The 21,917-nt window shown below is 40.4% G+C and overlaps 1 protein-coding gene and 1 long non-coding RNA gene across 3 annotated transcripts in view; one reads left to right on the forward strand and one right to left on the reverse strand.

Moving 5' to 3' along the window:
- The window catches only part of LOC140725095 (uncharacterized), a 128,743-nt gene that overhangs the window by 65,371 nt on the left and 41,455 nt on the right, over window positions 1-21,917 (forward strand). The window lies entirely within an intron of this gene.
- The window catches only part of aqr (aquarius intron-binding spliceosomal factor), a 76,761-nt gene continuing 66,198 nt past the window's right edge, over window positions 11,355-21,917 (reverse strand). For both annotated transcript variants that reach the window (XM_073040095.1, XM_073040094.1), the window contains exons 31-36: window positions 21,343-21,514; window positions 20,964-21,134; window positions 20,206-20,291; window positions 12,954-13,128; window positions 12,734-12,847; window positions 11,355-11,731 (exon numbers count right to left, since the gene is read on the reverse strand). In XM_073040095.1, coding sequence (XP_072896196.1) covers window positions 11,528-11,731; window positions 12,734-12,847; window positions 12,954-13,128; window positions 20,206-20,291; window positions 20,964-21,134; window positions 21,343-21,514 — 922 coding nt within the window. In that variant the 3' untranslated portion in view covers window positions 11,355-11,527. The remainder of the gene's footprint in view (window positions 11,732-12,733; window positions 12,848-12,953; window positions 13,129-20,205; window positions 20,292-20,963; window positions 21,135-21,342; window positions 21,515-21,917) is intronic.

The following is a 21,917-nucleotide window of genomic DNA, read 5'->3' on the forward strand; positions in this document are numbered from 1 at the left end:
CAAGTCCTAAGAACTTTCTACAGGGGCACAATTGAGAGCATCCTGACTGGCTGCATCACTGCCTGGTATGGGAGCTGTACTTCCCTCAGTCGCAGGACTCTGCAGAGAGTGGTGCGGACAGCCCAGCACATTTGTAGTTGTGAACTTCCTACTGTTCATGACATTTACAAAGACAGCTGTGTAAGAAGGGCTCAAAGGATCCTTGGAAACCCGAGTCACCCCCAACCACAAACTCTTCCAGCTGCTACCATCAGAGAAACAGTACCACAGCATAAAAGCCAGGACCACCAGGCCCCAGGACAGCTCCTTCCACCAGGCCATCAGCCTGCTCAATTCATGCTGATGCAACTGTACTTCTATATTATATTGACTATCCTGTTGTACATAATATTTATTATAAATGACTATAATTGCACATTTCACCCTTGAATGGAGACATAATGTAAGGATTGTTACTCCTCATTACTTGAAGGACGTAAGTGATACAGTCAATTCAGTTCAGCTCAATTCAATCTCCAGTTTCCCCTAAGCTTATGGGGCAATTTCTTTACAACAATTATCATATTAGCAGGCATGCCCAGCTCACATATGTCCTGCACTTTCTCCTTGGCATTGCAACAACCTCTAAAAAAGGACTGTAATCTTGAAGAACTTTCATGTCTTCTGATTTGATATGCAGCTAAGGAAGAACCTTTTCCACGTAGACTGCAGCAGCTTTCTGCTTATCACTAAAATGTTCTTGTAATAAAGCTTTGGCCTTTAGGTATCCTTCCCCCAAGCTGGCTCGCTGGTAACTTTTGTCAAGTTCTCTAGGGTAATCTTCAGTGAACTGTTCGAGTAAATAGGGACAATCACCATAAACATCAATCTTGCCTTCAAAGCTATTCTTGAAAGCTCTCACAAATGAATGATACTGCGATGGTTCACAATTGAAGATTTGAATTTCTCTTTTAAGCAGAGATGCAATGCATTGCTGTTGCATCACTAATCTTGCTATTTCCTTTTGCGTCCTTTTGGCCATCAGCACACTATTTAGACCACTATCATCTGAAACATGAGTGTCACCATACTGTAAATTAATATCCTCAGAAGCACCTTGTGCTATTGGATACAGCATAGGTTTAGAGTGCCTCCTTGGTGTGGCTGAGAATGAACATGCTAAATTACCCCTTGGGGTCCAAACTTGTGGCTCATTGACTTTTGGGAAACATTAACATCGAGTATGTTAGATTTTCTCTGTGCCTTGTCATCATAGGAACTCTCACCATAGAACTGTCCTGCTGGAGCATGTTTAGAACCCTCAGCACTTGAAGCCCTTGGCAATTTCACTCTGGCTATCTTGGCTGCAATTTCTTCCTGCAACTTATGCTACTCCTAGTTTCTACAAAGCTGTCCCACCTGTTTCTCCAACACACGGTATCCCTCAATATTTGTTGTCTTGTCTGTCCTTAGCTCAGCTAAATCAGCTTCCATTTTAATATGTGCTGAGATAGTGTCAGATTCACAGGATGCTCTGCTAGCAATAGAACCTGCTGCACGCACATTAGACTCACTGTCTTCAGGGTGTATGTCATCTGAAAAATCATCAGGTTTATACGTAGTCACAGTATGTCCTTAAGTTTGATAAGTATTCTTATTTCCTCCAGCAACATTGCATGTTTGTTTCAACCATTGTTCAGCCTCTGCTGTGTCTGTGTTAATAAGCTTATCAATATTTACATAGCTTTTAGTTTGCTTGTCTTGCACGGAGATGGGCATTAAAGACAACAAGTTATGTTGCTGAACAATATCTTTATGAGGACTTTTAAAATCATCTAAATGAGACTGCACTTGCAAGACATCGTTGGGTACGAGGAAGCTTTTATTTAATTTTGGAGAGTGTATACAGTATTCACCCCGAAATCCTTACTCTTTGCAAACATCCCCGAAACAGAGAGAAAAATAACCCAAAAGAATGAATGACAGAAAAATGTTAGACCCCCAAGCCCCCCTCCCACGCAAAGCTGCCCCCTCCTCCCACTTGCTCCAGCAAAAAGCATCAGCGCCCCCCCCCCCCCACCACCATGCAATCAATAGCAAGCCCCAGAGACCATGAGCTAGAGTACGTACATCAAAAACTGCTGCTCATTCCAACACTTCAACATCTCAGCAGGCTCTCCCACTAACAAGGGAGAAATCCTCTGCTGACAAACTGATGCTGCTGTTGGCAATCCCCACGGATTGTTATACTTGTATAATGCGCCCTCCAATCACTCCAATATTGATAAAACCCAAAAACTGTATTTGATGCTTGATTAGCAACTAGCAAACTTATAGTCTTGAAGCGACAAAACTAAGCATAATTAAGCTATTAAACAGTCAAAAAAAATGATATCCATCTGTCCCCGGCCCCAAACTGCACAAAACAAAGCATGAATAGGTAACTTACTCCCTTCGCTTTTACCATGCCCCCACTCACAGGATGAGTTAACATAATACACAGAATAAATGCGCAGCACAGAAAGCAATGCAGATAGAGAACAGATGCATGGCTCCTACATTATGATAAAGGTGTAACTTTGCAATTGGTGCCACCTCCAGTTTAATTTGGGGATGGGTGGTATTTGAAAGATTATGATGAGCATTTTACCACAGAGCCAGAAAACGTTGAACAGTCATTAACTACTGGATGTGGCATTTATTCTTATTTTAGTTGTTCTATATTTACCAATTTTCCCAACATAATCTGTCAATTGGGATAACTCATAATGTATTCTTACAAGTGTTATGTGAATTTGCTTCCTAAGGTTGCCATAGCTGGGGGTGGTAATGGGGATAAGCTACCACTTTCTATAAAGTGCTCCAAATGACATGCCACTCTAACGGCCTCTGACACCCAAGTCCAACTCTTGGCCTTCACGTGTGGCTTCGCTACTAGGCCCAGCGGAACTGTTTCTACTGACAAGAAAAGGGGCAAACGTGGACCACTGGTGCCTCAAAACCAGTTGTTTCAGGCAGGTGGGGCCCGTCAGCCTTGGACGGTAGCCTGCCTAGGGAAGGAAAACTCTGATTTTAAACCTCTGCTGCCTTGCTGCCATACCCACCCATGGGAAAGGCTTCGGGACTAAACCCCAAGGAAGAAATCTGGAGCCGGGGTCCCTAAGGCAGTTTGATGTTGTTTACAACTTCACTCTGGCAACCTTTGCAACAACACTGGTGCCAAGCTGTCTCTTGGACCACATCAGTGACGTGGAGGGGGGAACCCGCTGCATGGGCAACAGCCGGTTCTTCGATTCTTCCCACCCAGGCTTGCTCCCTGGGGAGGACACAGTCCACCAGAGGCACAAACACATGACCCCCCTGGGATCGACGGCTGCCACCTACCATTACGTGAATTTGCAGATGCTGTCAATGCTTCAATATATTGGGTATGCCAATATTTACCACATACTTTAAAATATTTACGAATGCTAGACATTTATATAGATCCAGAACAAACGTTCTTTAACCATATAACAATTACAGCATGGAAACAGGCCATCTTGGCCCTTCTAGTCCGTGCCAAATGCTTACTCTCACCTAGTCCCACCTACCTGCACTCAGCCCATAACCTTCCATTCCTTTCCTGTCCATATACCTATCCAATTTTACGTTAAATGACAATACCGAACCTGCCTCTACCACTTCTACTGGAAGCTTGTTCCACACAGCTACCATTCTCTGAGTAAAGAAGTTCCCCCTAGTGTTACCCCCAAACTTTTGCCCCTTAACTCTCAACTGATGTCCTCTTGTTTGAATCTCCCCTACTCTCAATGGAAAAAAGCCTATCCACGTCAACTCTTATTTATCCCCCTCATAATTTTAAATAACTCTATCAAGCCCCCCCAACCTTCTAAGCTCAAAGAATAAAAACCTAACCTTCTACGCTCCAAAAAATGAAGACCTAAAAATAAAGATGAAGTTCATTACTGCAACCAAGCTACAGTAGAATCGCTATTCTCAAAGAGGCAATGATTCTGCCCACCACATTTTGAACCAGATCATTTGTGCAAACGCAGTCAGCATGAACTAGTGAGTTATATCAAGTTTTCTGCTAATCTTGCCGTTTCAGGAGCTATCTCTATGCCTGCACCTGACGGCATATTTACTGCATTGTTTGGGCGATTATACTTAATATCGTCTTAAATGTAATAATGATCCCGATATTTTTATTGACGTCCTGAAAAGTCTATTACAGATCAACAAGGGTCTTGTCAGACAATAAGAGATAGTTTAAGTTCATGCAGTAATATGTACTTTATGTGCGAAAATGTAGGTTATGTCTCCCTCCTGTGAATTGGACATAACCTTGTTATTTGCATAATATTTTACCTGCTATGAGACATACACAAACTTTATATTTCCACCCTGACTCTTGATAGAAAACGGGACATATTAAAAGGGGCTCGTTTTGCAGTAACTTTATTCCCAATGTGTAGTGTTGCAAGAACCGCAACATAAGTTTTAAAATGCTGCTGCAGCTTTAGAAAAGAGAAGCAATGATACTGCTGGTGCCTTACGGGGAGTAAAAACAGAAATGGTTGCAATGTGCAAGATAGTTCTTCAAAGTCGAATGGGATTAAATCTTTTCTTAGCAGTTAAGTGGCTAGCATGTGTAGTTATAGGCAGTAAGTGATATTGTTATATACATGACGAAGCTGTTAAAGTACATCAATCTGATGGATGGGATTTCTTTTACTGGATAAAATCAAAGCTTGGAAGCTGGGATTACTTAATACTATGACAATAGACAGTAGACAGTAGGTGCAGGAGTAGGCCATTCAGCTCTTCTAACCAGCACCGCCATTCACTGTGATCATGGCTGATCATACACAATCAGTACCCCGTTCCTGCCCTCTCCCCATATCCCTTGACCCCGCTATCTATAAGAGCTCTATCTAACTCTCTCTTGAATGCACCCAGAGACTTGGCCTCCACTGCCTTCTGGGGCAGAGCATTCCACATATCCACCACTCTCTGAGTGAAAAAGTTTTCCCGGCATCTCTGTTCTATGAGTTATACTTGCCCTGGTGTGCCATATAATTTATGTCATAGTTGTATAAAGGCCTTCTTTAATAAGGCTCCCAAACGTATGCGAGTGTACGTACTCATAGTGTACTGACTCATAAGGACAACCGTAAGGATGAAACATCTGACTATGAGATCACTGTATGGATGACCTTTGATGTTTGCCTGATGATGTAAGTTTTTGATTGTTTTACAAGCGACGTAGATACAAGTTTTTCTGCCCCAGAATTTTCAGATGCAATAATTCTAAATATATGATTTAGGATGGGGGGGGAGTGTTATTGTTGGATTAGAGTTATTTTTCTTGTAGTTTAACATTCTTTATGTTTGCTTATATTCTATATAATCATTATGTTTGTGTAATTGTTTAGTGAATTTTCAGAAATGGTAGGGTAGCTATTTCTGTATTTTCTATAAGTTTAGCTACAACCTGTGTCACACGGCTGAACCTAGGTTACGTCTTTATCAATGGTGTGTTCTTATCTTTCTAGTCTGAGCTAGCTTTTAGAATAAAACAACCACCACTTCTTTGTTCTCTCCCTCTCTTTGTTCATTTTTTTCTTCCTTCTTTCCCAATGAAATTGCTTACTGTTATGAACACCTAATAAATCGTCAGTAACCAGCAAGTTTTATGCCTCATTCTTGACTTCTGAAGAAGCACGGGATCATTAGCATCTCCAGATCCAACACGATGTACCAGTTCAACTGTATTTTAAAAGTTGTTGTTGTGTCTACCTCAACCACCACCTCTGGCAGTTGATTCCATATAGATACTATGCTTAGTGTAAAAAAATGCCCCTTAAGTCCCAATTAAATCTTTCCCCTCTCATCCTAAAACTACACCCGCTTGATCTTGATTCTCCAACTCTATCAATGCTCCTCATGATTTTACACACCTCTATATTACCACCTCTCAGTCCCTAAAGACCTTGTCTATCATTTCTGCCCTCTTTCCAGTTTAACTTTCCTATAATATGGTGACCAATACTGAACACAATATTCCAAATGTGGCCTCACCAGTATCAAGCACCTTCTTGATGCAAACTATCACCAAGAATTACCCATTTAATTTTTCTAATTCCAAAGTCTTCATGTCTTTCTCCATGGTGAAAACAGAAGTGGACACATCCCACAGGTGCAGTCCTGATCTCCCACATCCTGCAGGAAGAGCATACCACTCCCTTAACTGCCATTCTGAATACACCTAGAGTAAAAGAACTTTATCTGTGCTTCTGTTTGCTTATGTATGAAATACAAAGCCTTCTTATTTACCAGTCAAACACTGGCCCACTCTTACAATGGTTGCTCTGCTAGAAACTATTTGTCTTTATTGATGTCACACAATTAACTTATGAGAAGTTCTTTTCCAAAACCATCTGTTTGCCTATCAGAAAGGCTCCTGCTGCTGCTCTGCTTCCTGCCTCTTAAAAACATGAAATGAGCACAGTAATGGGTACTTTTTAAGCTTCCCTTAAGTCTACACCATTCACTGTGCACAATAAGGACTTTAAATTGAGGGAACACTCTGCATTGCAGAAGCCTTGATTAACACATTGGCACTATTTTTTTGTCTATAATATCAGGTTGATTCTGCTTCTGCCATTTACAGTTCAATTAGGCAAATCTTGTGCTTCTCTATGTCCTGTATTACTACTCACTTCCACTCAGCATGGAAACAGGCTCGTCAGCCCAACTCGAGTTAGTCTCATCTGTCTGTGTTTTATCCATACCCTCTAAACCCATCTGATCCATATACTTAATAAAAGATGGCTTCTATATGTTACCAGTGTGCCTGCCTCAATCACTATTTCTGGCAACTTATTTTAAATATCAACCCCCTTTCTACAAAGAAGCTGCTCCTGACGTCCCTTTTAAGCATTTCACCTCTGATCTTAAACCCATAACCTCTTGTTTTAATACCTTCATTCTGGGAAAAAGACTATGTGCTTTCACCCTGTCTACGACCCCCAGTTTTGTATGCTCAGGGGAATAAAGTACTAGTACAACCTCTCCTTGTAACTCAGGCCTCCAAGAGAAAGCCCCATACAGTTAAATCCTTATTGGGCTGTTTCTAGCTTAATCACATCTTTCTTATATCTCTACACAAAACTCCAAATGCGGCCTCACCATTGACTTGTCTTGGTTGTTATTTAACCTCTCCCAGTCTCCGCACCATAACAGACTTCTCTACTATTCTCTCTTCACATTCTCTGCTTCTTAAAACTTGTTTATTTCTAACTTTTCCCAGTTCTAATGGAATGTCATCAACCAGAAAAGGTAACTCTGCTTCTTTCTTCACAGGTGCTGTGCTGTCTGCACTGCTGTGCATTTCCAGCACCTGTAATACTTGTTTTAATTGTTAACTTTGCATCTTGACAATAAATGGAATGTTTCTGACATTCAATTAAACATATTATATTAAAATTTAAATGATTACCTAAAATGCAGTAAAATTATTGAATTAAACAAAAAATAAATTAACTGCAAACACGAGGAAATCTGCAGATGCTGGAAAATTCAAACAACAACACACACAAAATGCTGGTAGAACACAGCAGGCCAGGCAGCATCTATAGGGAGAAGCACTGTCGACATTTCGGGCCAAGACCCTTCGTCAGGACTAACCGAAAGGAAAGATAGTAAGAGATTTGAAAGTAGTGGGGGGAGGGGGGAATGCGAAATGATAGGAGAAGATCGGAGGGGGTGGGATGAAGCTAAGAGCTGGAAAGGTGATTGGCAAAAGTGATACAGAGCTGGAGAAGGGAAAGGATCATGGGACGGGAGGCCTCAGGAGAAAGAAAGGTGGGGGGGGGGAGCACCAGAGGGAGATGGAGAACAGGCAAATAACTAAATATGTCAGGGAAAGGGTAAGAAGTGGAGGAGGGGCATTAACGGAAGTTAGAGAAGTCAATGTTCATGCCATCAGGTTGGAGGCTACCCAGCTGGTATATAAGGTGTTGTTCCTCCAACCTGAGTTTGGATTCATTTTGACAATAGAGGAGGCCATGGATAGACATATCAGAATGGGAATGGGACGTGGAATTAAAATGTGTGGTCACTGGGAAATCCTGCTTTTTCTGGTGGACCAAGTGTAGGTGTTCAGCGAAACGGTCTCCCAGTCTGCGTCGGGTCTCACCAATATATAAAAGGCCACACCGGGAGCACTGGACGCAGTATATCACACACCAGCCGACTCACAGGTGAAGTGTCGCCTCACCTGGAAGGACTGTCTGGGGCCCTGAATGGTGGTGATAGAGGAAGTGTAAGGGCAGGTGTAGCACTTGTTCCGTTTACAAGGATAAGTGCCAGGAGGGAGATCGGTGGGAAGGGATGGGGGGGACGAGTGGACAAGGGAGTCGCGTAGGGAGTGATTCCTGTGAAAAGCAGAAAGGGGGGGGGGAGGGAAAAATGTGTTTGGTAGTGGGATCCCGTTGGAGGTGGCGGAAGTTACGGAGAATTTTATGTTGGACCTGGAGGCTGGTGGGGTGGTAGGTAAGGACAAGGGGAACCCTATCCCAAGTGGGGTGGTGGGTGGATGGGGTGAAGGCAGATGTGCGGGAAATGGGAGAGATGTGTTTGAGAGCAGAGTTATTGGTGGACGAGGGGAAGCCCCGTTCTTTAAAAAAGGAAGACCTCTCCTTCGTCCTGGAATGAAAAGCCTCATCCTGAGAGCAGATGCGGCGGAGACATAGGAATTGTGAGAAGGGGATAGCCTTTTTGCAAGAGACAGGGTGGGAAGAGGAATAGTCCAGGTAGCTGTGAGAGTCTGTAGGCTTATAGTAGATATCAGTAGATAGGCCGTCTCCAGAGATGGAGACAGAAAGATCAAGAAAGGGGAGGGAGGTGTCGGAAATGGACCAGGTAAACTTGAGGGCAGGGTGAAAGTTGGAGGCAAAGTTAATGAAGTTGACGAGCTCAGCACGCGTGCAAGAGGCAGCGCCAATGCAGTCGTCGATGTAGCGAAGGAAAAGAGGGGGATGGATACCGGTATTGCCTTGGAACATGGACTGTTCCACAAAGCCAACAAAAAAGCAGGCATAACTGGGACCCATGGCTACACCCTTGGTTTGGAGGAAGTGGGAGGAGCCAAAGGAGAAATTATTGAGAGTAAGAACTAATTCCGCTAGACGGAGGAGAGTGGTGGTAGAGGGGAACTGGTTAGGTCTGGAATCCAAAAAAACCCGAAGAGCTTCGAGACCATCTCGGTGGGGGATGGAGGTATATAGGGACTGGACATCTATGGTGAAAATAAGACGGAGGGAGCCAGGGAACTTAAAATCATTGAAAAAATTCAAAGCATGAGAAGTGTGATGAACATAGGTGGGAAGAGATTGAACAAGGGGGGATAAGACAGTGTCAAGGTATGCAGAAATGAGTTCAGTGGGGCAGGAGCAAGCTGAGACAATAGGTCTACCTGGACAGGCAGGTTTGTGGATCTTGGGTAGGAGGTAGAAACGGGAAGTGCGGGGTGTGGGAACTATGAGGTTGGTGGCAGTGGATGGGAGATCCCCAGAGCTAATAAGGTTGGTGATGGTATGGGAGACAATGGCCTGGTGCTCCTTAGTGGGGTCATGATCAAGGGGTAAATAAGAGGAGGTATCAGAGAGTTGTCGCTGTGCCTCGGCCAGGTAGAGGTCAGTATGCCAGACAACAACAGCTCCCCCCTTATCAGCAGGTTTTATAGTGAGGTTGGGATTGGTGCGGAGGGAGCGGAGAGCAGAGTGTTTGGAAGGAGTGAGGTTGGAATTGGAACAGGGTGTGGTGAAGTCAAGATGGTTGATGCCCTGTCGGCAAATAAATTAACTGTAACCTTTCCATGCCATTCAAAATGAGTGGATTAGCTGAACCCATCTCCTGGTCAAAACTGGCCCCAAGATTCAAGGGGCAGATTTCTTTGTATAAATGATGCAAAACTGCAGGAAGTTGGTGCCTCACCCCTGTTGGAATGCAGTCACAATGACAGTGCACTGGGTCCCTTCATTACTAATGCAACTTGGCATTTGCTTTGACTGCTGCACCAACTCATCTACCCATATTCAAATCCATTCTTTGAACCCCTCACACAGTCTCGAGATATGATATCTAATGAAGTTCTTTTATTGCTTTCCACTTATACAGAGGAGATTTATGAGAATGTTACCTGGATTTCTGCACCTAAGTTACAGAGAAAGTTTGAACAAGTTAGGTCTTTATTCTTTGGAGCATAGAATGTTGAGGGGGGACTTGATAGAGCTATTTAAAATTATAAGGGGGATAGATAGAGTTGACATAGATAGGCTTTTTCCATTGAGAGTAGGGGAGATTCAAACAAGAGGACATCAGTTGAGAGTTAAGGGGCAAAACTTTAGGGGTAACACGAGGGGGAACTTCTTTACTCAGAGAGTGGTAGCTGTGTGGAACGAGCTTCCAGTAGAAGTGGTAGAGGCAGGTTCGATATTGTCATTTAAAAAAAATTGGATAGGTATATGGACAGGAAAGGAATGCAGGGTTATGGGCTGAGTGCAGGTCGGTGGGACTAGGTGAGAATAAGTGTTCAGCACGGACTAGAAGGGCCGAGATGGCCTGTTTCTGTGCTGTAATTGTTATATGGTTATATTCTATTTATTCTTCAACTCCACCACTTGTGCCTTCAAGAGAAGTATTTGTATGCATCAGTCCTGCAAGGCTCTGACATTTGCACATTAAAATTCTGACCGTCTCTGATCAGTTATCATGTTGCAGCTATCATGTGTGCCATGAATAACCTCACGTCCAGTTTAAATGCCTTTGAGTTGATTAATATCATTGTTTGCTCTCCTTAGTTTTATGAGCACAGGTTAGACCAATTTATTCATTCAATGTTAGATCTGGCTGGTCACTAAACAAAACAAGGTTCTGTTTGTCTTCATTCAAGAATTATTTGAGTTGGAATGTAGTAATGCCAAGTTTATACTCAAGTGTCAACATTTCATGGAAAGGACTTGAAAAATGCAGTATAACTACTTCCCAAAGGAGTGGGAGACTTCCTTCAGGACAGTCATTTAAATGTACTGAGTTTACCTGCTTTCTTAAAATGTATGAAGTTTAAAATGTGGGAATGAACTGTAAGTCAGTAAGCAATAAACAGTAAGGGCAAGTTATTAAATTGATTAATATATAGAAATGTGCAAACAGACATCTCTTCAGTCTTGCTTTGAACCCATTCTAGATTTCATTCACGTCATTTTCATATATATATTTATCACTATGTTAATTCTGAAATTTTGCATGGAGTTCTATAAAATTAATTACTTAAGGTCGAATAATAGATGCAAGTGGAGCAAAACAAGTTTTTTTACAAAAGTTTATTAACATCCAATCAGGAATACCAAGTATATTGTTAAATCCCACATGACTTCATATAAAACTGTTTACAACAGTATGCTTGTGAATGGTAACTGATGTTCAATGCATGTGCACTGGATTCTTCAGGATAGCAGTCCAAATATTCTGAATAAAATCATCAGCTTTCTTTTTCTTCTTCATCTTCACTGCCCTCACTATCACTGTCCCTGCCAGGATGCTCAGGCATTTGTCTATGTTCCTCCACTGGAGTCTCTTCAACCTTATTTTCAGGAACAGATTCTTCAACTTCTTTAGCATTCTCAATGACTGGAACTGGATCAGGTTCTTTTGTTGACTTAGGGACTGGTGGCAGAAGTACCTGCTGCAGATGGAAAAAGGAATTATATTGAATGAATGTTTGTATTATTACAACAATTTTTGGTGGTTATACTGCAATCTTTCTTCACCACAGTTGCTGAAGATTTCAAACTGTGTTTTATTTCAGATTTCCAGCATCTGCATTATTTTGCTTTTACGACAATAAAATATTAAACTCAACATACAAAAAGATAAGCACTGTCTAACACAGCTTCCCAACTTAATTTTTATATTTACTGCAAAAATGAGAAAAGCTTGAGAATCTGCCACATGTCAGGTCAAATGCAAGACCAAAAGAGTTGGCTGAATCTCTTAAATATATGCAGATTTTACTGTAGGTTCTTGCCGAAGCATCACTTTCATTAAATAGAGAAATAATTAGTATAAAGTAGAAAATTTACATTTTGCCAAGTGCAAACACAATTTCACTTAATTTAATTTCAATTTCATAGGATGAATATTTCAGTAAACAAACATTTGACAAATGTTAGTTAAACCTTCTGCTCTCACCAGTAATATATCCCATCATCTACCGGTACTTCCAATTTCAATGTATCAAAGCAGCTTTGAATCAGGTGACTTAATGACTTTTTAATGCTCAACTTCAACATGCTAGAGTAAATCAAGGTGCTCCATAGACTGTTAACAAACACAATTTAACAATGGTCTCTATTCAACAAGATGTATTGTGACAACTATTCTTACATAAAGCACACATACAAATCAACAATCATTTTTATAGGTATTAATTACTTCTAGGTTTAAAAAGCCTGTGAAGTGCTTCCCTCTGTCTTAATAATCATTTCTACATTTCAAGAATATAGCAGACACATATCCAGATCAGATGGAATTCAATAAAAATGATCAAACATAATACACACCAAAATTCCACAAGACTTCAAAGTCAACTTTGAAGATCTGCATGTCTGTTTGAGAAAGACGAACACACAAAAGAAAAGAAGTGGGCAGATTTGGTGCTAAGACAGCTTTTAAAGCAGTTGCTTACCTGTCTGGATTGGTGCATACTCCGAATGATGTGCATGTACATATCGTAAACAAAGTTTGCCATCTCTGGCATGTTCTTGATAACTCGCATCAAGTGGGTTGGAACATGGCCGTTCTAAGCAAAAAAAAATATTAGCAACCATTGTATCAGTACTACTAAAACATTTCAAAACCAATATTAAATTACTATTATAAGCCAAAACACTAAAGAGAAAAGATACCCTTCTGTCTGTGGGGAAGTACTCTGATGGGACAATGTGGAGCTGGAGTGGCCGAGCGGTCAGTTGATTGAAGGCTGGTGTAAGCTCAAAGCAGTTCTGGAAGAGCGATACCCTTGCAAAGATGTACAGTCCAAGCCTGGCTCTTGACATGGCAACAACTAACCGACGAACATCTCTAAATTAAAAAAATGGTAACTGTTAAAATACTGATTATTGTAACAAGGCTTTTCTGCTGCAGCTAAAAAAGATCTTGTCTTAAACAAAGAGCATTTCCATGTAATAATTATGTCACTTCAATAAGGTTCAACTCCCATTTTTTCCATTAATAGGTGAACATTTTAAGCTGACAATTGATGACAACACAGCATACAGTTCCATTTATTATTCCAACTGAATATCATTGATAAGTATTATTGAGTCAGCTGTAGCTCTACAGGCAATGCTGAATGCACCAGAGTTGTCAGTGTTTCTGTGGTAATGGGGTAGACTAAATATGTTTTAAAAAGATTTATATTTGGGTATCAATCATGATTTACTATTTAATTAACTGAACAAGATGACAAAACCCTGAGATTCTTTTTCCTGTGGACAACTTAGCAAATCTATGGAACAGTAACTGTAAGCAGGATCAATGAACAACAAACTTTGCAAATGTAAATATAAATAAGTAGCAATAAGTAACGAGTATGAAATAACAAGATAAAGAGTCCATAAAGTGAGACCAGCGGTTATGGGAACACCAGAAATAGAAATAGAAATAGGATGAGTGTACTTATCCCCTTTTGATTAAGAGCCTGATGGTTGTGGGGTAGTAACTGTTGTTGAACCTGGTGGTCCGAGTCCTGAAGCACTTGTACTTTTTACCTGATGACAGAAGCGGGAAAAGAACGTGGCCTGGGTGGTGAGGATCTTTGATGATGGATACTACTTTTCTACGGCAACATTTCATGTAGATGTGCTCAATGGTTGGGAGGGCTTTACCCATGATGTACTGGGCCAAATATACTGTCTTTTGTAAGATTTTCTGCTCAAAGTCATTGGTGTTCCCACACCAGGCCGTAATGCAGCCAGCCAGCACACTTTCCACCACACATCTATAGAAGTTTGCCAAGGTTTTTGATGACATGCTGGATCTCTGCAGACTCCTGAAGAAATTGAGCTGCTATGCTTTTGTTGCAGGTCCTCTGAGATAGTGACACCCAGGAATTTAAAGTTACTGACTGTCTCCCCCTCTGATCCGCCGATGAGTACAGGCTTATGGACCTCTGGTTTCCCTCTCCTGAAGTCTACAATCAGTTCCTTGGTCTTACTGACATTGAGTGAGAGGTTGTTATTACACCACTCATCCAAATTTTCAATCTCCCTCCAGTATGCTGATTCATCACCACCTTTGATACGGCCCACAACAGTGGTGTCATTAGCAAACTTGTATATGGTGTTGGAACTGTATTTAGTCACACAGTCATAGGTGTAAAGTGAGTAGAGCGGGGGCTGAGCACACAGCCCTGTGGTGCTGCTGTGCTGATGGAAATTGCGGAGGAGATGTTTCTGCCAATCTGAATTGACTGGGGTCTTAAAGTGAGGAAATCCAGGATCCAATTGCACAGGAGGGTATTGAGGCCCAGGTCGGGGAGCTTACTAATTGGTTTTGAGGGGATGATGGTAATAAATGCTGAGCTGTAATCGATAAAGAGCATCCTGATATATGCATCTTTGCTGTCCAGTTGTTCTAGGGTTGTGTGAAGGGCAAATGAGATAGCATCCACTGTAGACCTGTTGCTTCGGTAGGCGAATTGGAACAGATCCAAGTTGACACTCAAACAGGAGCTGATATGCTTCAACACCAGCCTCTCAAAACACTTCATTACTGTTGATGTAAGTGCCATTGTGCAATAGTCACTGAGGCAGGTTACCAAGTATCAGGATTTCCTCTAAAACACAAATTCTTGATGTTAGATTGTATCCTCAAACAAGTCTCTCTCATTGAGAACACTGCAGATTCCATTAGCAAAACTACAAAGCTTGAGGATAGGTTTACACAACTAAGACAATATATATGAAAATCACCATGATTTATATTTTGAAGTTTCTTCCTGTTGAGAGAAATTATGGATTTTTTTTTCTGAAAAATGGAAAAAGCAGAAACACCAAATATGACTGTAGTGGACAATTCTAAACAAACCAACTGCTGTTGCTGGTGACCACCACGGATTTGTTATACTTGTATGATGCGCTCTCCAGCTCCAATAACAATTGTTCCAAAAGATATATATTTGATCCTTTATGAGTAATTAGCAAACATACATTCTTGAAGTGATGAAACTTAAGTGTACATAAGCACAAGTATGCGTAACTAAAGACATGACGTCTGTCAGTCCCCAGCTGCAAAATGCCTCAAAGCACGAATACATAACTTATTCCCTTTGCTTTTACCATGCACCCTCTCATGTGACTAGTTACCATAATAAATGTGCAATACAGAATACAATGCAGATAGAGAACAGATGCATGGCTCCTACACTCCAGCTCCCCAGTTATTATACTATAATAATAACTACATGCTACCAAGATGTGGGAGACATGAAATCTCAACATTCACAAAACTGTCCTCTTTTCTGGTATGCAGTATATCCTTGATTGTTATCTTCGCCTAACAAACCAGCTTGTTTCTCCTGACTGCGTTCAGGAAAATCTGTCTTGAATTGCTGCTGCCAAAGCTCGTTCCAAGTTCAAAACTGAAATCCTGTTAACTGTCCGCTCCGGCCGAGTGTAGTCTCTTCCACCACCATAGACTCCTTTCAATGGTCCATTAACAGTACAACCCAGCCTTGTTCTGATTGCATAGGGTCCATCATTAACACCATGAATCACTTGCAACGGCTCCAATGCTTTAGGCGTATTCACTCCTATTAGCAGCTCAATATCTGAATCAATTTCTGTCAAATAAATATGCTTCAGGTGAGACAATTCCTGAAGATCTTTCTGACAAGGTATGTTTCCTCTGTAGACAAGCATACATTCCTGCGTATAGATAGCAGGCATTTCACAATAGTTTTCACTATCTATGTCAGTGACTTCTAAAACAATGTAGCTACTCACAACCTTCTCTTGACACATGGTATGTAAAAGAAAGTGTGTTCATTTTCCTGTCAGGTTAAGCTTGTTCATGAGGCTCACTGTGCAGAGCACTGCTATACTTCCTTGATTTAAGAAAGCATAAGCAACCACTGTATTGTTACTCTTAGACTTCCCCTGAATTATAGAATGTTTACAATCATGATCATCAGCCCCCATAAGGCCATTAAATACTAGGGCGGTACCCACTGTTGTGCTTGATTCTTTAGAGGAATCTGCACTCCTTACTTCAGTCCCAGGCTTTACTAGCTTCTTAGTAGTGGCAAAGCTGATTCCTTTAACTTGAGAATGAATTTGTGATTTAGTCTTGTTCACAGATTTGCTTACTGCTGGTGATGCAGGATCATATACATTCCCAAACACTGGGTGTGTAGCAATCTTTACTTGCCTTTCAATAAAAGCAAAAACGTCAGTGAAAGTAAACTTATAGGTTGTGCCTTTCTTGCAGTTTACAGACCATCGATCTCCATTTTTCCCTTGGTTTATGGGGCAATTTCTTTATGGCAATCATATTAGCAGGCATGTCCAGCTCACACATGTACTGCAATTCTTCCACGGCATTACAACAGTCCCTAGGAAAAAGACTGCAATCCTTAAGAACTTTCACATCTTCAGAATGGATATGTGAGTAAGAAAGAGCCTTTTTCATGTAGTCCGCAGCAATTTTGTGGTCATCACCAAAATGTCCCCGTAGAAGAGCTTGGACCTTTATATATCCTTGCTCTGGGCTAGCTCACTGGCAAATTTTGACTGCAGGGTAAACTCCAGTGAACTGTTTGAGAAAATAGAGATGGTCACCATAATCATCAGTCTTGCCTTTGATGGTATTTTTGAAAGCCCTCTTAAAAGAATGATACTGCGATGGATTGCCATTGAATATATTAATCTCTCTTTTAAGGCACACATGCAATGCATTGTTGCTGCATCACTAAGCTTGCTATTTCCTTTTCCAACCTAATGGCCTCCAGTGCACTATTTAGATTTTTTATAATCTGAAACACAAGTGCCAAACTGTAAAATAATGTCCTCAGAATCTCCATGTGTTACTGGATATGGCATAGGTTCAGAGTGCCTCATTGGTGCAGGCTTAGAATGAACAAATGTATCCACAGTAACATCGAGTATGTTGGATTTTCTCTGTGCCATGTCAACATAGGAACTCTTCACCAGAGAACTGTCTTGCTGGAGCATGTTTAGCACTCAGAGCACTTGAAGCTCTTAACACTTTAACTCTGGCCATCTTGGCTGCAATTTCTTCCTGGAACTTAAGCTGCTCCAGAGCACCTTGTGCTACTCAATATGGCACAGATCCTTTCTCCAAAACTGCTCCATCTTTCTCCGAAGCTGTTCTTCCATCTGCTCCTGGTTTCTCCAAAGCTCTTCCACCATCATCTCCTCATTTCTCCTAGGCTGTTCTTCCTGTTCTTTCAATGCACGTTTATCCCTCAGTTGTTGTTGCTTTGCTCATAACTTGTCTAAATCGGCCTCCATTTTAATATTCACCAAAGAACTATCAGATGCACAGGATGCTCTGCTCTGCTAGCAATAGAATGTGCTGCATGTATGTTAGACACACTGTCTTCAGGGTGTACGTCATTCTTAAAATCATCAGTTTTATACATAGTCACAGCATGCTCTGAAGTTTGATAAATATTTACATTTTCTCCAGCAATTTGACCTTCAACATCGCATGTTTGTTTCGACCATGGTTGTGACTGTATTAATACGGTTATCAATATTTAAATAGCTTTCAATATGCTTATCTTGCACTGAAATAGGCATTGCTGATAACAACATGTTGCTGAGCAACATCTTCATGAAGATTTTCTAATTCATCCAATTACGACTGCACTTCCAAGACATCGTGCTTTTCTGGTACGAGGAAACTTCTATTTAATGGTATTGAATCATTAATCTTAATAATTTTATTATAGCCTTTTAGAACATTGTCACCAAGGAAGGTTGAATTTCCCTTTAGGTACTGACTTGAAGGTCACTGCTTCCAGCTTGACTCATGTTGTTTTCCAAGTACAAGAACCACACAAAACAACAGCATTCAATTCAGACTTGGACAATCACCATATTTCAGCTTTTCAAGAGAACCAAACATAGAATTCACAGGCAAACATCACTATACAGTTTATAGTCTTTGATGACCATTCCAAACTGTGTTCCAAACCCAAACACACAGGATGAATCAACAAATGGCCCTTACTTGCCACAAGCTGCTCCAAGCTATGGTGCTTCTAATTACACAGATACATTCGAATACTGATGTTCATTTGCTATAACTATTGAAATCTTTTCTGACAGAATGTAGCTGCCAATTCTAATCAAACCAATTGCTGCTGCTGCTGGCACCCCCATGCATTTGTTATACTTGCATGATGCGCTCTCAATAATGATTGTTCCAAAACTCAAAGATATGTATTTGATCCTTTATCAGCAATTAGCAAAATACAATAATGAGGCAAAGAAGCTTAAGCATATTTAAATGTAAATAAGTGTAACTAAGTGGTCAACTAAAGACATGACACCCACCAGTCCCGACTGCAAACTGTCCCAAGCAAAGCATGAATATGTAACTTATTCCCTCCGCTTTTACCATGCCCCCACTCATGTGACTAGTTACCATAATACCGAATACAATGCCAATAGAGAATAGATGCACGGCTCCTACAATGACAAAGGAGGAAAAGGATTAATGGTACAACTGAAATTTGAGATAAAGGCATTGACAACTTTCTGACAGTATGTTATAGAGTGGAAATATAAGAGTGAGTTCCAATGGATGACTTTTGTGAGTGAAACATCACTTGCTGACAATGCAGGAAATAAGTAATAACTTAATGCTGGAAAAGTTGATGAACAAACTTACACATTGAAGTTTAGCAGGAGATATGGAGTCTGAATGGAGCAACAGGAGCTTGGAGTGCAACTGCCAGTGAAGTCTGTGAATTTATGGCAGGGCTTTCTAAATGTAGTTCATGGAGAGTGGAGATAGGAAGAATAGCTAGTAGAATACTGAACAGCACCTGTTAATTTCATTAGCAGGAAAAAGAGTGAGGCAAAAGATGGCTGGGAGGTGAATAGTTGATCAGACGTAGACAAGAAGTTAGAACAGCATTGAGTCTATACAGAAATCCATACCTCACATGTAATCTGAGATGATAGCTGAGAGATGGACTGCACTGAACTCAAGAGTTAGGAGAGTATTTCAGGCACTGTGATAAGGGAGCTTTGGTTCTACCACTATCTATCTGAGGAATTTTGGTTCACCCAGCATCTAATATCACAAGGACAATACGACCATAAAATTGCCCAATTCCTGTTTATTATATTAACTTGAGATTCCCTCTCTAAATTTCTATTTAATGCCTAAATCAACAAGATGGCTCACAAATATTCCTTATCTTACGAAAGAATGTTTTACAATCCTATATCTATTTTAAACACAGTCTACCCTCATTTCAAAAGATCACTGGCAGAAATACTGACACCTTGAGCAGCATTGCCTGTAGAACTACAGCTGCTATGTGAAGAATAAGTGTTAGAAGTAAAGAAGTCTTCAATCACTTTAAGCAGCATAAAAACAGGTCAAGTGACAAAAAAAGCTAAATATGAAGAAGGGATCAGCAACTGAAAGTAAATGGAACATTTTTTTTATTCCATTCCAGATTGCTGCTGTTTTACGCTTATTACCATTCACCAACAACAGCTTAAAAATGCAAAAGATACAACTTACAGCAATTGTTCATTTTTACTGTTATTTCATCATTTAATTTGCCTTTTCTGTAGTAGTGAAATGATTTTTTTCCCCTGACTCATCATCAGGAATGGTGTTCAATTTGGAACTTTATTTGATATAAAAGGCAATTCTTGAAGAATGATATAAAGCACATGAGTTACACTGTACACTATAATTAATGTTCATGTGGAACTATATTGTGAAAAAATGAAGAACAAAGTAAATCCACTGAAGGATTTATTTGATTCTAGTGATCCAATTACTTTTATTTAGGGCTTTTAACCTGCTTTATCAACGTGAATAAATTCTGTAATGCTGGCATCAATTGCAACATCCAAGGGTTTGAAAATGTCACGCCTCACACCATACCTCAGATGTCCAACAGCTTTAGTTCGTACCAGTGAGAGGATAATATAATCATTCTGTTGTCCTTGGAATCTGTCCACTGTGGTCACCTGCCAGGAAGAAAATAGACCCCTCATTTCTGAAATAACAACTTGGCTTGGGGGAGTAGAAATGAGGAAAAAAAACTTACAAAGTCCCTTAAAGGTTCTCTATTTGAAATGTTTAAATACTTTGTTAATGTTGTAGACTTTATAAATTAAGTCTCAGTAAAAATAAGTGTTTGCAGAAATAAAACTCTAAAGTGCTTCATGCAGCATTCCAATTCTGGATCACAAATGACAGCAGCAGAACAAATTCCACACGTTTGCTGAGAAAATGCAGCCCAAATGAGCTGGCTTTTTTATTCACAATCCAGTGCTTAGGTGCATAAAGAATTTGTTGAGATTAATATGATGAATACTTCATAAGCATGTTAAAAAAATCTCCCTTTCATTGCAATGCCTTCACAGGCCATCTGTAGTGCAACTCTTAGCAAGGAATTAACTAACACAGTTATGAGATACTTTCTAATATTCTTTTTATTAGCCACTACACTAAAATCTTCAACAAGAGTGAGTGAAATTGGGAATTAACAACCAAGGAAAATTGAATATGCAATTTTTACACACTACATCAGATAATTTCCATCTAATTGATGTTTAAAATCTAGTTGCAAATAATCATTATATGTTACTGCCTCACTGTAAATCTGTCATGTAGCAATGTTTGAAGAGGAATCTTACCTTGCTTGGACGACCTATAAGAGGATTACTACCACAACGTTGATTGATTACATCACGAATCAAATGCTTCTGACCATTATAAGTTGTCAAGATACTAATTCTCTCTGCAGGATATCCCAGCAGGCGCATGTACATGAATAGGGCCACTGCATACTCAGCCTCAGCCAGATTCTGTTAAATGTGAGCAACAATTTGAATTACAGAAAAGCAGGCAATGGATTTGAAACATGATTGCACACAGGTTTAAACACACACACAAAGAATATATTTGTTAAGCTCTTGCATATTACTTCAAAAATATCTAGATGATTTTGGAAAAAATGCTAATGGTAGGTAAATCAGTCAGCAATGTTAGATTGTTATTAAGCAAACTATTTACCTGGTAGAAGTATGGATTTGGTTCTGATTCACCAATTCCATTGAAGTCCTCCACATTGATAAGTTGGAAGTCATACACTAACCCAGCATTAGCAGCACAAAACTCAGGTAGCGTCTGGACGTGCGGAAGGTTACCAAGTTTCTTATAACGCCAGTTATAGAGGTTGCACAAACTTCAAGGAAAATAAAGTAGAGCAAGTCAATAAGACCATAAGACCAACAAACAAAATTAGAGCATTCAGCCCATTGAGTCTGTTGTGCCATTTCATCATGGGTGATCTATTATCCCTCTCAACCCACTCTCCTATCATCCTGTAATCTTTGACACTCTGATTAATCAAGAACTCATCAACCTCCACCTTAAATATACCCAATAACTTGCCCATTTGTGGCAAAGAATTCCACAGATTCACCACCCTCTGGCTGAAGAAATATTTCCTCATCTCTGTTCTAAATGGACATCCCTCAATTCTGAGGCTGTGCCCTTTGGTCCTAGTTTCCCCCACAATCATAAACATCCTCTCCATATCTGATCTACCCAGACATTTCAATATTTGATAGGTTTTAATGAGATCG

The sequence above is a fragment of the Hemitrygon akajei genome, chromosome 3 (assembly GCF_048418815.1).
Source record: "Hemitrygon akajei chromosome 3, sHemAka1.3, whole genome shotgun sequence".
In the NCBI taxonomy this organism is placed as follows: domain Eukaryota; kingdom Metazoa; phylum Chordata; class Chondrichthyes; order Myliobatiformes; family Dasyatidae; genus Hemitrygon; species Hemitrygon akajei.